This window comes from Leopardus geoffroyi, chromosome A2 (assembly GCF_018350155.1).
Source record: "Leopardus geoffroyi isolate Oge1 chromosome A2, O.geoffroyi_Oge1_pat1.0, whole genome shotgun sequence".
Lineage (NCBI taxonomy): Eukaryota > Metazoa > Chordata > Mammalia > Carnivora > Felidae > Leopardus > Leopardus geoffroyi.
The window spans coordinates 32,171,814-32,184,852 of record NC_059331.1 but is presented as its reverse complement, the minus strand read 5'-3'; the positions used below and the strand labels follow the sequence as shown (position 1 = coordinate 32,184,852).

The following is a 13,039-nucleotide window of genomic DNA, read 5'->3' as shown; positions in this document are numbered from 1 at the left end:
GCTCAGTGGTCAAAAAGAGTGAATTCTTTACAGCATTTCCTGAGTGGTTTTCTCACTGCAGGTATACTTTTCTCGAACTAAACCTGATAAATCAAAATACTTAAGGAAGACCTGAAGTAAATATTATTTATTTTTCACAAACTGACATATTTTCTTTCTGAAACGGCTTTATTGAGATCTGATTCACCTACCATCCTATGCATCCATTTAAAGTATACAATTTAATGGCTTCTGGCGTATTCACAGATATGTGCGACCATCATCACGGTCACTTTTAGAACATCTTTATCACTTGAAAAAGAGACAGCATACCCTTTAGCTATCAACCACTCACACCCCTGCCCCACCTCCAGCAACTAATCTACTTTCTGTCTCTTTCGCTCTGCCCGTTGTCACATTTCATATGACTGGAATCATATACTGACTGGCCGCTTTCACATTACTTTATTGATACAAAAAAGCTTGTCAGAGTGTTTTATAATTTTAAAAAAGGGCCAATTCACTATGAAGATTTAACCATAACGAATATAGATGCACTTCATAACAAAGCACCAAGATACATGAAGCAAAAACCGACAGAAATAAAGGGAGAAATGGACAATTCACCAGTAACTCTTGGAACTTCAGTACCCCATATTCTATAATGGTTAGACCAGGGAAGCAGAATATCAACAGGAAACAGAAAACTTGAACAACAGTGTAAACCAACTACACCCAACAGATACCCATACGATACTTTACCCAGCAACAGCAGAACACAAATTCTTCTCACGTGCACAAGGAACGTTCTCCAGAATAGATCATATGCTAGGCCATAAAAAAAAACTCAATACATTTTAAAGGATAGAGGTAATACATAGCATCTTCTCTGACTACAGTGGAATGAAAGTAGAAATCCAAACCATTTAAAAAGTGGGAACCTCAAAGCAATGTGGAAAGTAAACGGCCCACGCTGAAATAACCGATAGGTCAAAAGGGAGGTTGGAAAATACTTGGAGGTGAACGAGAATGAAGATAGAACATATCAGAATGTCTGGGTTACAGGTAAAGCAGAGCTAGAGGGAACTTGAGCACCATCGATGGCTCTATTCAGAAAGAATATCTCAGATCAGTAATCGTACCTTCTCCTTAAGACACTGGAAAAGGAAAAGAACATGAAACCACTGTATGTAGACGGAAGAAAATAGTAAAGAGTAGAGTACAAATTCATGAAATAGTAGAAAAAAAAAGAGACTCTAAAACCTTTGAAACTTTACTGATTTCGATAATTGTCTTAAGCTTTTACAGAAGACATTAACCAGGATTAGTTGTTTCTCATAAAGTAAATGACGGTTTCTTAATATTAAAAAGCGTTCCATTTTCAACATGGCCTCCGTAAAGAGCTAGTCTTTGTGAAAACATCCAGGTGCTCTCTCTCTTTTTTTCAGTTGAGATGCAACCAAACCATGAGCCCATTTCAATCCCCAGGTCTTGAGAAATCTTGCCCCGATAAAGCGGTTTTCAGGGCAGTGATCAAACTCACATCTCATACCTTGTATGGCCACTTCCTGCGTGTAACATTGGACGAGTTGCTCAATCTCATTGAGATTTATTTTCCTCAGTAGAGGTTAATTTTCTCATTCTAAAAGGAAGCGTGAGGTAACATACACCAAAGAGCCTAGTTCAATGCCTGGCCCCTAGTAGGTGCTTGATTAATATCTATTCCGTAGTCATTTGATGACTTAAAAAGGGACAGCCCTATGACCCATATGGCATGGGTATAACATATATGAATGTACTTGAAGGAGACCCGGACAAAAGGATGTCATATTGAATCGTACTGTGAACCAGACTTTGGGCTAGTTATGTGATCTATGGTCGAATCGCATATAACTTGTTTGACAGTATGAACTAATTTCACTATTGTAACAACTGCTAAAACACTCATCGTGGGCAAAATACACATCTTGGCCTCCATCAGTTGCTTTAGCAATGGTTTTCATGGTCAAATATGTGAACCCTTCAAATGTGAAACCACTTATAGTTTAATCTTTGTTATTGGCGTAATAAATTCTAGGGCTAGTGTCTTAGGTAAGCATACTTGTCCATTGTACAATTCTGTTGCCTGTTTCAGGCTACAAGATGGTGGCATTAAAACCTGGGAGTACATTTATGAGATGAGAGGCAACATCACTGATTAAGTTCTGTTTTTACTCCAAGCCTGTTTGGGCAGGCACATTTATGCTTATTCTGTTTATTGTGTGGTTGACAACTTTAAAATTGAATTATTTCCATCAGCAATACAAGCTTCAAGCCATGTTCCAGACTCGTGCTTCTCAAAACATGCATATGAATATGAATCACCTGGAGATCTTGTTAAAGTGGAGATCCTGATGTATCAGGTGTAGAGTGGGGCCAGAGTCTACATTTCTAACAAAGCTTGTGGGAGCAGCCAATGGTGCTGGTCCATGGACCACACTCTGAGCAGCAAGACTGTGTAGAACTGACGGGGTACCTAGGCAAGAGTCAGAAATGAGTAGAGCTATTCTGGCACTATCCATCACGGCCCCAGTGGCCCTCCCGTTCATACTCTGTGAATTTAATCCACTTCCTTAGCTGAGCCCTGAAGTAAATTAATTAAAAATTCAATGACGACGAATAGCCGTGATTCTATTCTTACCTTCCACGTATTACAGTTATTTAAGACAGTAATAGAAAAATAACCTTGTCGTGCGTTTTCTAGAGTTCCTTTGTATTGTCTGTTAGCCTCGCCACCTCTCAGGTCTCTTTATTTTGTAGCTCCTTGAATATCAAAAGTGGTGTATATGAGACATCTCCATTTCCATTCTCTAAAGCTCAGTACCTGTGTTGGCCCTTCCTTTGTCTGTGGCAAAGAACAATGAATGGAAACCACTTAAATCCCAGCAGGACTTTGTTACTAAATGAAAAGAGTCATAGGCAATTGTTTCCCTTAAACCCATGCCTGATTTGCTAATACCTTAAGTGAGCATTTATGGAAGCTTCCGGGGAGGCTCATTTCGTCATTTAGATGAGAGTGCAGATTGAGTTTCTCCCCTGGAGTCCACAGGGTGTAGAACTCGGTTTTGTATGTAATTTGACAACAGAGGCATCATTTTAAGACGTGGCGAATTACATTCTTAATATGAAATAGATGTGGCTCGAAACATAATATGTGCCATCTGATTTGTTCCAGAACGCAAAAATAGTCACAGTGAAGACAAGAGGAAAATGAGAACAAGAAAATGGGGAGAGAAGCGTAGCCTGGCTGACGATGTGGCGGTATTAAAAAGCAGCTTAGCAACAAAGGCTCTGCCTGCCTCTGGTAACAAGATGGACAGCACGAGGGAAAAGAGGACCCACAGAAGAACAAAACGTTTTTTATCCTACCCACGGTTTGTAGAAGTGATGGTGGTGGCAGACAACAAAATGGTTTTATACCACGGAGCCAACCTTCAGCACTATATTTTAACTTTAATGTCAATTGTAAGTACATTCAAAAGAAGGTGGTTTGTGAGGTCCTTAAATGTGCCATTGGGAAATGGGTTTCCACCCAGTGCTGTGGAAGAGCCTTCTCAGGGCTGGCATTTCAACGATTCAGGCAAGTGACTGAAGAGAACCTAAGATTATGTATTGGTTGCCTTTCTGTCAGAACAATAAGGGCTACCGTCCTGAATGTTCATTCTGCTAGACAGTGTGCTTCATTGTGACAAGGTGGCATTTCTAATCCTCCTGGCAACTCTCCTAGGTAAGCTTATCACCCCCATTTTACAGAGAAACTGAGCCTCAGAGGACTTAGGTCACTTGCCTGTGGTCAAGTAAAGCTGATCAGGGGCTTAGAGACTGCATGTGACCTGTAGAGTGTCCACGTCCCAAACCCAGTGCTCTTTGTGTGACATATAAACTTGCACAAGCGGGTTCGGGTCTCTCGTAAGACTTTTGAGTGCTTCTTGTGAATCAGAATCACCTTGGAGCTTTTTGACCTGCAGCTATGTGCCTCTGTCCCCTTCCCCAAGATTCGAATGAAATAGCCCTGGGATGAGGCCCTCAAATCTCTCCTCTGTATTTTCCTACTCTTGGTTTGAATCAAGAAATCAATAGGTGTGCATTATAAAAAAAAAAAAAAAAAATCCAACAGAACCAAAGACTATTAATGAAAAGTAAGTGTCCTTCCCTACCCTGGTTCCTTCCCAGAGGCGACAACTATTAAAAGGTTTTTTTGCATATGTTTCTAACCAGCACTGCCCAATAGAAATATAATGCAAGCCACGTATGTATTTTTAAATTTTCTAGCCACTCTGTGAGGAAAGAAAAAAGTAAAATTAGTTTTAATAATGTATTTTATTTTCTATCAAAATATTATCGTTTCAAAACTTGCTAATGCAATACTTTACTTTTATTTCATACTAAGTCTTCAAAATTCAGTACGTGTTTTACACTCAACAGCACGTATCATTTTATTTTTTTATGTTTGTTTATTTTGAGACAGAGAGTGTGTGTGTGTGCCTGCAAGCAGGGAAGGGTAGAGAGGGGAGGGAGACAGAATCCCAAGCGGGCTCAGCAATGTCAGCGCAGAGCCTGATGCAGGACTCGAACTCAGGAACCATGAGATCATGATCAGAGTTGAGATCAAGAGTTGGACCCTGAACTGACTGAGCCACCCGGGCACCCCACATGTCATTTTCGATGAGCCACATTTCTAGTACTTAGTGGTCACATGTAGCAAATGGTTACCATATTGGACAACACAACTCTAGGTATTTCTTAGATGAATATGTATGCCTATGTATCTTTTTTTCAAACCAGAGTGGAGTATTAATATACGGTGTTATACATATTATTCTTTTCTTTGAAAAATACTGGAAATTGTTTACCAGCCCATATAATCTCCCCTCACTCATTTTAAGACTCAACATAGCTTTTCTTCCAATGGATTGACCCTAAGTTATATAAAGAAGAATGTACTTTTAATAAATTCCTCAAAAGAATAAGAAAAGCAGCCGTGTTTGGGAACTATGCTTTAGGATTTCTTCCTCTCTCGCCCTCGCCTCTGGTTCTCTTTGTCTTTCCCCTCACTGCTGTGAACCACTCCTTTGTCCTCCCCACCCCACACCTCAACCTGCCTCCCCTCTCCTCTCCCCTCTCACCCCTTCCCCACACTCAATCCCATGTGCCCCAGCCCTCTCCTGTCTTGGAGGAAGGAAAGGAGAACCTAATCAGCCTTCGCACTGAGTCAAGTCCATTTCCAACCTATACGTTCAGACCTTTCAGAAGAATTTCAGTTTTGAGCCCGGACTCTGGGTCAAATGGAGCCTGGCTCTGCTCCTCACTGCTGTCTAGTCTTGGAACAGTTACTTAATTTCTCTGAGCCTCAGTTTCCTTACTTGTTGCACAGAGATTATAATACCCAGCTCAGAGTTTTGCTGTGGGGACTAAATGCAAATGTGTGTGCAGTTTTCAGCAATGATCTGGTACACAACAGGCATTCAATGAATGTTAGCTCTCATAATTAATGATAATACTGGGGAAAAAAAAAAACAACAGGTTACCAGCTTGTGAGCAACACAAATGGGAGGTAAACATGAAGAATGGCAATATTAGCAAACACGTGGTCGCTGTGAGATTCCATAATTGGGCAATCTGGGGCTTCAACTGGGATGAAAGAGTGACCGAAAATTAATACCCAGTGCTTTGGCACAGAAAACTTTTAAGTTGCGTAGCAATGCAGTTTCCAAGGAAAACACTTTGAAATTTAGACTTGTTAGGTCTCATTATCATCTGAAACTGCTGTCTGTGAATTTTTCAAAGAGAGTTTTAATACATGTTTGTTGAATGAATGCAAATTCAGAACTACCAAATGCATATGTTACGTGAAAACGTGGCAAGAGGTGGAGCCCAGCGTAAGAAGTGTATTGCTTATTGCTTACACAGAGTTCACAATTAACCTTGAAAAATTTATCTCGGTTGCAGGTAGCCTCTATCTATAAAGACCCAAGTATTGGAAATTTAATTAATATTGTTATTGTGAACTTAGTTGTGATTCATAATGAACAGGTAATAAAGTTTTTTTTCTTCTTTCTTGTATATGTATCCGAAATGGCATATCTAATTGGTGTCGGCACAATGGGCCAATCATAATTCTCTTCCGCATTTAGGAAGGACCTTCCATATCTTTTAACGCCCAGACAACATTAAGAAATTTTTGCCAGTGGCAGCACTCCAACTATCCAGGTGGAATCCAGCATGACACCGCTGTTCTTGTAACGAGGTATATGGATTTTTTTTTAAGTTTATTTATTTTGAGAGAGAGAGAGAGAGAGAGAGTGCACAAGCAGGGGAGGGCCAGAGAGAAGGAGAGACAGAATCCCAAGCAGGCTCCGCACCATCAGCACAGAGCCTGATGCAGGGTTCAAACTCACAAACTGTGAGATCGTGACCTGAGCCGAGATCAAGAGTCGGACGCTTAACCGACCACGCCACCCAGGCGCCCCTTAAATCTTCCAATTTGTAAATGGCAGCTACTAACTCAAAAATGTTTGAAGCGCCATGCAGGGCAACCAAGAGGGGCGCTGTCCTATCTGTATTTCTTGTTGGCCACCTTGGATATAGTCACAAACGCTTACTCTTACAAGAACTGAAACGAAAGGCATCCAGAGCCTTCTCAGGAATGCTCCCAAAGGAACTAGAAGCACTCACGCCGCTGTGGGAGGGAAAGTCCCAGTTGAAGAGGTTTTCACTTGCTCTGTGGCTACCCCTGCGGCAGAAGAAGACCGCTAGCTGTAGCTTTTAATCCGGAAGTCACTGGCTCCCAAGTTTTTTTGAGTTGCAAACCCTCGGCCTTGTTGGCGTTTTGTAACCTCCTCCCCCCGCAAGGTGGGTGCTGTTGTGAATGTCTAGGGGATTGGGAAGTGTTTTACTTGTGTTGACATTTACTCTTTGGTATTATCCTGGCCCTAAGTCTGCTTTGCTTTCAGACAGGATATCTGCAGAGCTCATGACAAATGTGACACCTTAGGTGAGTGTGCTCTGTGTATCCTCCATGGCTTCAACAGTCTACTGCATGTTTTTATTCCAAGCCGCAGTTGCTTTTCAAAGCAATTCTCAGTCCTTCTTTCCTTCTTTTTTTTTTTCCCCCCTTTGAATAGGTCTTGCTGAACTGGGTACCATCTGTGATCCCTACCGAAGCTGTTCTATTAGTGAAGACAGTGGACTGAGCACGGCTTTCACAATAGCCCACGAGCTGGGCCATGTGTACGTTTTCTTTCCGTGTTTCCATTTAATTCACAGTGACCTAACCCTTTTCTTCCTTGGCATCAGTGAGTATTCACTTGACTTCAGAGAGTGGAACGTACTCTTAGAGTCATAATAGAGATTTTAGGATTGAAGAGCCTTGGACCTAACTGGGAGAAACAACTTAGACTTTAGAAAGTTGAGTAATGCGGTGAACCCTCTTCAACCATGGCTGACGTGTATCCTGGGTTCAAATGCGCATGTTTTCTGTGCACAATCTGATATTCTCCTTTCCTACTGGGAATTGGAGGAATGAGGCCTTTCCAGCCCATCCACTGAAGCTGAGGGTGTATTAGCTTAGGAAACTTTTGTGACGTAGCATCTTTATCTGGAAGGGTCGGTCTCTCTTCCCCTGGTTCACGAGATTTTCGCAAATCCAGATCATTCCTGATTGTAGATATACAAGGCTATCTTTCAGACATTTAGCCTGTAGGCACAATGACATCCCTTTTTTCAGGGAAGAGATTAAACAAAGATACAGAGAAGAAAACATTTCCTAACTATGGTCACTTAGTGGTTATTATGAAATTGGCCTTTCCTTTTTGTTCTTTAGAGACAAAGGATAGTTAGAACATGGGTGAAAGAGTGTAAATTTACGAGAAATTCTTCTGATTTTTGATCTGCATTGTTTTCTTTCTAGGATGAGTTACTTATGCTATATCTTTTAAAAATAATTTTTTCAAAAGATGTCACTAATGTAGTTGTGTATCAGTTTGCATGTCATTGTTAACATTGTTTAGAGGAAAAATAATCTATCAAGCAAGCTTTTTCATTCAACAATTTTTTTAATTTTTAATTAAAAACTTTTTTAATTAAAAAAAATTATTTTTGAGAAAGATAGAGAGCATGAGTTGCGGAGGGGCAGAGAGAGAGGGAGACACAGAATCCAAAGCAGACTCCAGGCTCCGAGCTGTCAGCACAGAGCCTGACACGGGTCTTGAACCCACAAACTATGAGATCATGACCTGAGCCGAAGTTGGACGTTCAACTGACTGAGTCACCCAGGTGCCCCTCAACAAATGAGTTTTGAAGGCATGTATGCACAATGTGATATTCTAGAAGGAAAGCAAGATGCATATGTAAAGCCATCTCCAATTTAGTTCAGCATATAATAGGTATATTTTAAAACTTTGAAGCTTATTTTAAGAGCACGCCTGTTTTCTTTTCTCCAAAGGAAATATTGTCAGATGCTCAATATTTATAGCACAAAAGAGAAATGGCTTTCAATTAAGCAGATATGGTGAGCCAGAGTCCTTCTTAGTCTGCTTCCTCTTTGTCTTTTTGGTTTCTGAGATATTTTTGTGAAACTCAAGGATTTCTTGGAACTCAGTTTAAAAACTGGTCCTACCAACATTTCCCAATACAAGCGCTCCAACAATAATTCCAGGAGAATGCTCTGTGAAGGAGGGAAGGATTTTTATATTCAAGTGATTTACAACATTTTTTTTCTTCCCGGTAGAGCCCTGCTTGGAGTCACAAGGCTGAGTGACATAAAGTCAAGGCTCTGACAAGTCCTGTATTAAAGTAAACTGCTTAGTTTTGTTTAACTCTGTTTTCCCAAACTTATTTTAATAGAATCTTTTGGGGATTTTGTGTCTTTTGCATAAAGTCTAGTAATTGCTTTAGACCTTTAAATAGGAGGTATAGGTTTGGCCATGAAGAGTAGGGTGGCATTTCAACAAGGCAGACCACAATGGGGGAAATTATAGAGATGGGAATGCATTCAAAAGGCAAGAGTTTTTGTGATTAACAATTCCCCACAATGTATGGTCAAGAGGCGTATACTATTTAAAGAAATATAATTAGTTTCCTCTTAATTCCTTCCTCACAAGAGCTTACAAACTCCATTTAGATAGTCAATTTACAAAGTTTGTATTTTAAGGAAAGTGAGAATTTTGATCAGCAAAACCTGAATACTTTCAGCTACAGAGGAGCCTCAGCTGTGTCAACTGTAGTCAACACACATCTCCCCCAACAAAAACCATGTTGTTGGCGTTGGCCTAGGAGCTTTTGACATGGTCTCCCTTAAACTTCATAATCCCCACATGGTGGATAGTGTTGTTTCCCTGTGTTTGACCTTGGCAATATTAAATTGCCTCAAGTTTAGTTGCTAATGTTGAGGTACCAACTTGTGACATTGGAACTAGGGAGCTGGGAGCCAGATACGCAAGTTCTGGACTAATTCTTTGACTTGAGAAAAATGTATGCTGTTTCCCTAACTATTAGATAGGGCTAAAACATATGCACCACATCTCTGAAGTGTTAAGAAGTTTAAAAAAAAAAAAAAAGAAGTAATTGGTGAATGATGTGAGGTATTAGCGAAACAAAAGGTATAGCTCTAGCCCTGTAGTGAATTCTTTCTGTTTTGGTCCTTTGTCTCATATAGTTAGGTTTGCTTATATTTTAAGGAAAATGAATATAATGAATATATATATAATGAATATATATAATATATAATGAATATATATAGAATGTATAATGAATATATATATTGTATAATTATATAATTATATATTATATATAATTATATATATAATATATATGACTATATAATGAATATATATATTATATAATGAATATAATAATATATAATGAATATGTATACATATATATGTATATATATATGTATTTTAATTTGCTACAGTACTTTTTAGCAAATTTTCTAATGACCTTTTTAAAGATTAAATGTTAAGTTGTTACAGTCATGACTGTCTGACAACATAAAACCCTGTTGGAGAGGAAAAAGCAATTGATCTTATGTGCGTCGAGCATCATTGGATGCTTCAAAAATAGTTCCTACATTCTCGTACCAGCTCTGAGGTAGGAAGAATTTGGGAGGTCACTGAGTCTCTACTCTGTAAAGATACAGAGATCTTTATGCAGTATTTCTGACAAATCTTGTACAATTTGTCTAACAGGAGAGAATATGCTTTGTATATATTCCAAAACACAGAGGTTTTAGAGTCAGACTGAAGTGCTTTCCAATCCCAGCTCCCCCACCCCATCAGCTGTGGGGCCTTAATCAAGCAATTTAACCACAAACACCAGATCCTCTGCACCACAAGGAAACAAAAAACTAAGATTTGAGGGTGTTGTTTGTGTTGGGTTTGTTGGTATAAGAATGACAGTGACTTTGCATCAGGGAACTGGCAACTGGGACAGTCATTCTTTGCAGAAAATGGACTCAGAAGCCTGAAGAACTATTAATTTGAACTTAGACAGATAAAGGTTTTCTATCTCATAATTTCCATTCGGAATTTACTCCATCAGGCAGTAATTATTGAGGAGCCCAAGTTGATTTTTTTTTTTTTCCAACGTAGAAGAAAACCAAACCCAAGGAAAATGAATGAAATGCATTTTATAGGCTTTTATCTGGGCTTTGAATGTGAAACAAGTCCACACACTTCTGCCTAGCTCACTGCTTTCCCTATTTCAGGATGAACTCATGATGCAAATTCTTCCCCAAATGCAAAATTAATCACATGCATCAATTTTGTCACTGCAGCATCATTCAGAGAGGACAGTCCCTGGGGGTTTGTTACCTGAGCTGTGAATGGCATGTGGGTCATAGAATTGATGTTTCTAGATTGAGAAATGCTTCCTGTCCTTCCCTCCCCACGCCGCCCCCCCCCCCAGGCCCCATTTTCTCTGGCAAAGCCAAGAATGGCAAATATGTGTTAATGCTGCTGCTGAGTTCCCTCCCAAGCCCCAGAGGACATTGACACTCCATCATCGCCTTTTCTCGGGTAGAACCTGGATTAGTTTTAGAATCTTTTTGTGCCCAACTTTTTAGGAAGCCAGTACCAATCAATTGGCGTTGGCAGGAAGCATGAAACTATTTGCCATGTCTGCGTTAAGCCAGTTGAATTGGCATGTCTCCGGCTTCCACGCCTGCCGCTTTCCTTAATGGGTTTTATTGTGCACGAACCTCACATTCCTTTATAATGATATACCTATGCGGTTATATCATTCGTCAGCCGGACCCAAAAGGAGGGATGCCAAGACCCATAGTGAGCCTCTTATTAGAAAGCTTTTGGCCTCAAGTTTTGACACTTGACTGACTCTTTGTATTCACGATGCTATCATAACTTGGCCAAATTCTTGACTCTATGAATTGGCCTTTAACAGCTTATTAGGAATTCCAACTACTGTTTTCTAGCACTAACTATAGCACGTTCACAGCCTCTGCAATTCCAGAAAGTACACTTGACCCAGATCATGGCCCACTCTCCTTTTTTTTGTTTTGTTTTGTTTTTTTATACATTAAAGGCCCTTTGTATTAAATTGGGGGAGAATTCTGTTTTATGCTTCACTCTGCCTCGAACCATCCAGTAGGTTTTCTTGTGATCACCAGGATGTAGGTTCTTAGCCACAATGAAGACGTCACTTAACTTTTTGCTCTTAGATGCATTCTTGTAGCAATGATGAGAGCTCAATCCTTTGGTGTTTGTTGACGTTCCCATCTTTGTCTCTTTGGCCTTAGGTTCAACATGCCTCACGATGACAACAACAAGTGCAAAGAGGAAGGAGTGAAGAGTCCCCAGCATGTCATGGCTCCCACCTTGAACTTCTACACCAACCCCTGGATGTGGTCAAAATGTAGTCGAAAATATATCACTGAGTTTTTAGAGTAAGACTTAAACTTTCTTTTAAGCACGAGCTTCTAATGTCTGGCCTCCATGTAGTGAACTCATTGTGGGAAAGAAAATGTAGAGTCAAGCATTCCTTTTGAGTTGTTATTTTTGTTGACATTCCTGGGAGGAGGTAAAAAAAATACTCTGTGACATCTGTGCAGTTCTATCCTTGCCAGAGTTTTGAAGATTACAGACTGAGCTAAAGAAAAGGTCAGGATCTTAAAGAGAATATGTAAATGTTGCTTCATTCTTGGTAAAGATATGAAATCTGTTCAGGTCTTCGGGGAGGGACCATGATTGTGATTACACGATGAAGGAAGGCCACAAATATTTATGTGGTTGCAACTTAGTAATTTTGGCTTGGAAAGGGGGAGGGTGGTGAGATGACCCCAAAGAGGGTAATGTGGGTGGATGAAAATTACACAGACCTCCATGTTGTTGAATTGAGAACATTCTGTCTCTGTCTCTGTCTCTGTCTCTGTCTCCCTCTCTCTCTCCTTCTTTCCTCTCTTTTCTTGTTTTGTTTTTTAAGCTTCCTGCCAGGCAGTTCAGAGATCCAATTACATTATACAATATCCCTGTGTCACAGATTTATTGCTGTTCTCTCCCAGATGTACGAAAGGTTAAGTGATTGTCCAAGGTCACTGGGTGTATATTTCTTCAGCCACAGGGAAGAGGGGGCTTATTAATCAGAACTCACCAGGTGTGAATTTTCCAGAAGAGGTGTTTGCAGAAAAGTCAAAGAACCGGAGGGTTGCTGTTTTTTCTTTTTAACCAGATGATCTGAAGGGTTGCTTACTATGGTTGTAGGTTCACTCACTCATCTATTCAGCGAACAATTACTAAAGACCTGTTGCTATAGTGTTTAGAGCCCCATGCGCACATGAAAAAGATGGTATCTTTGCCCCTAAGAAGCTTGCAGTCTATTGGAGACGATAGCAAATAATAATAGGTAATTGCCCCAAAATGTGATAAATGCTAGGAAAACTACATATTTCCTACTGACTATATTGTATGGATAGCCAGCAGATCCACAAACAAGTATATGCCAAAATAGAACTTCAGCTCCTGGAGTTTAGCCTGGGATATACAGAGTAAAGCACATATGAAAAATAAAC

At 40.0% G+C, this 13,039-nt stretch overlaps 1 protein-coding gene across 3 annotated transcripts in view; it reads left to right on the top strand.

Moving 5' to 3' along the window:
* Positions 1-13,039, top strand: part of ADAMTS9 (ADAM metallopeptidase with thrombospondin type 1 motif 9) — a 162,711-nt gene that overhangs the window by 24,268 nt on the left and 125,404 nt on the right. For 2 of the 3 annotated variants that reach the window (XM_045493434.1, XM_045493432.1), the window contains exons 4-9: positions 3,194-3,483; positions 5,968-6,051; positions 6,153-6,265; positions 6,972-7,012; positions 7,143-7,248; positions 11,771-11,917. In XM_045493434.1, coding sequence (XP_045349390.1) covers positions 3,194-3,483; positions 5,968-6,051; positions 6,153-6,265; positions 6,972-7,012; positions 7,143-7,248; positions 11,771-11,917 — 781 coding nt within the window. The remainder of the gene's footprint in view (positions 1-3,193; positions 3,484-5,967; positions 6,052-6,152; positions 6,266-6,971; positions 7,013-7,142; positions 7,249-11,770; positions 11,918-13,039) is intronic. The other variant, XM_045493433.1, reaches the window with a different exon arrangement.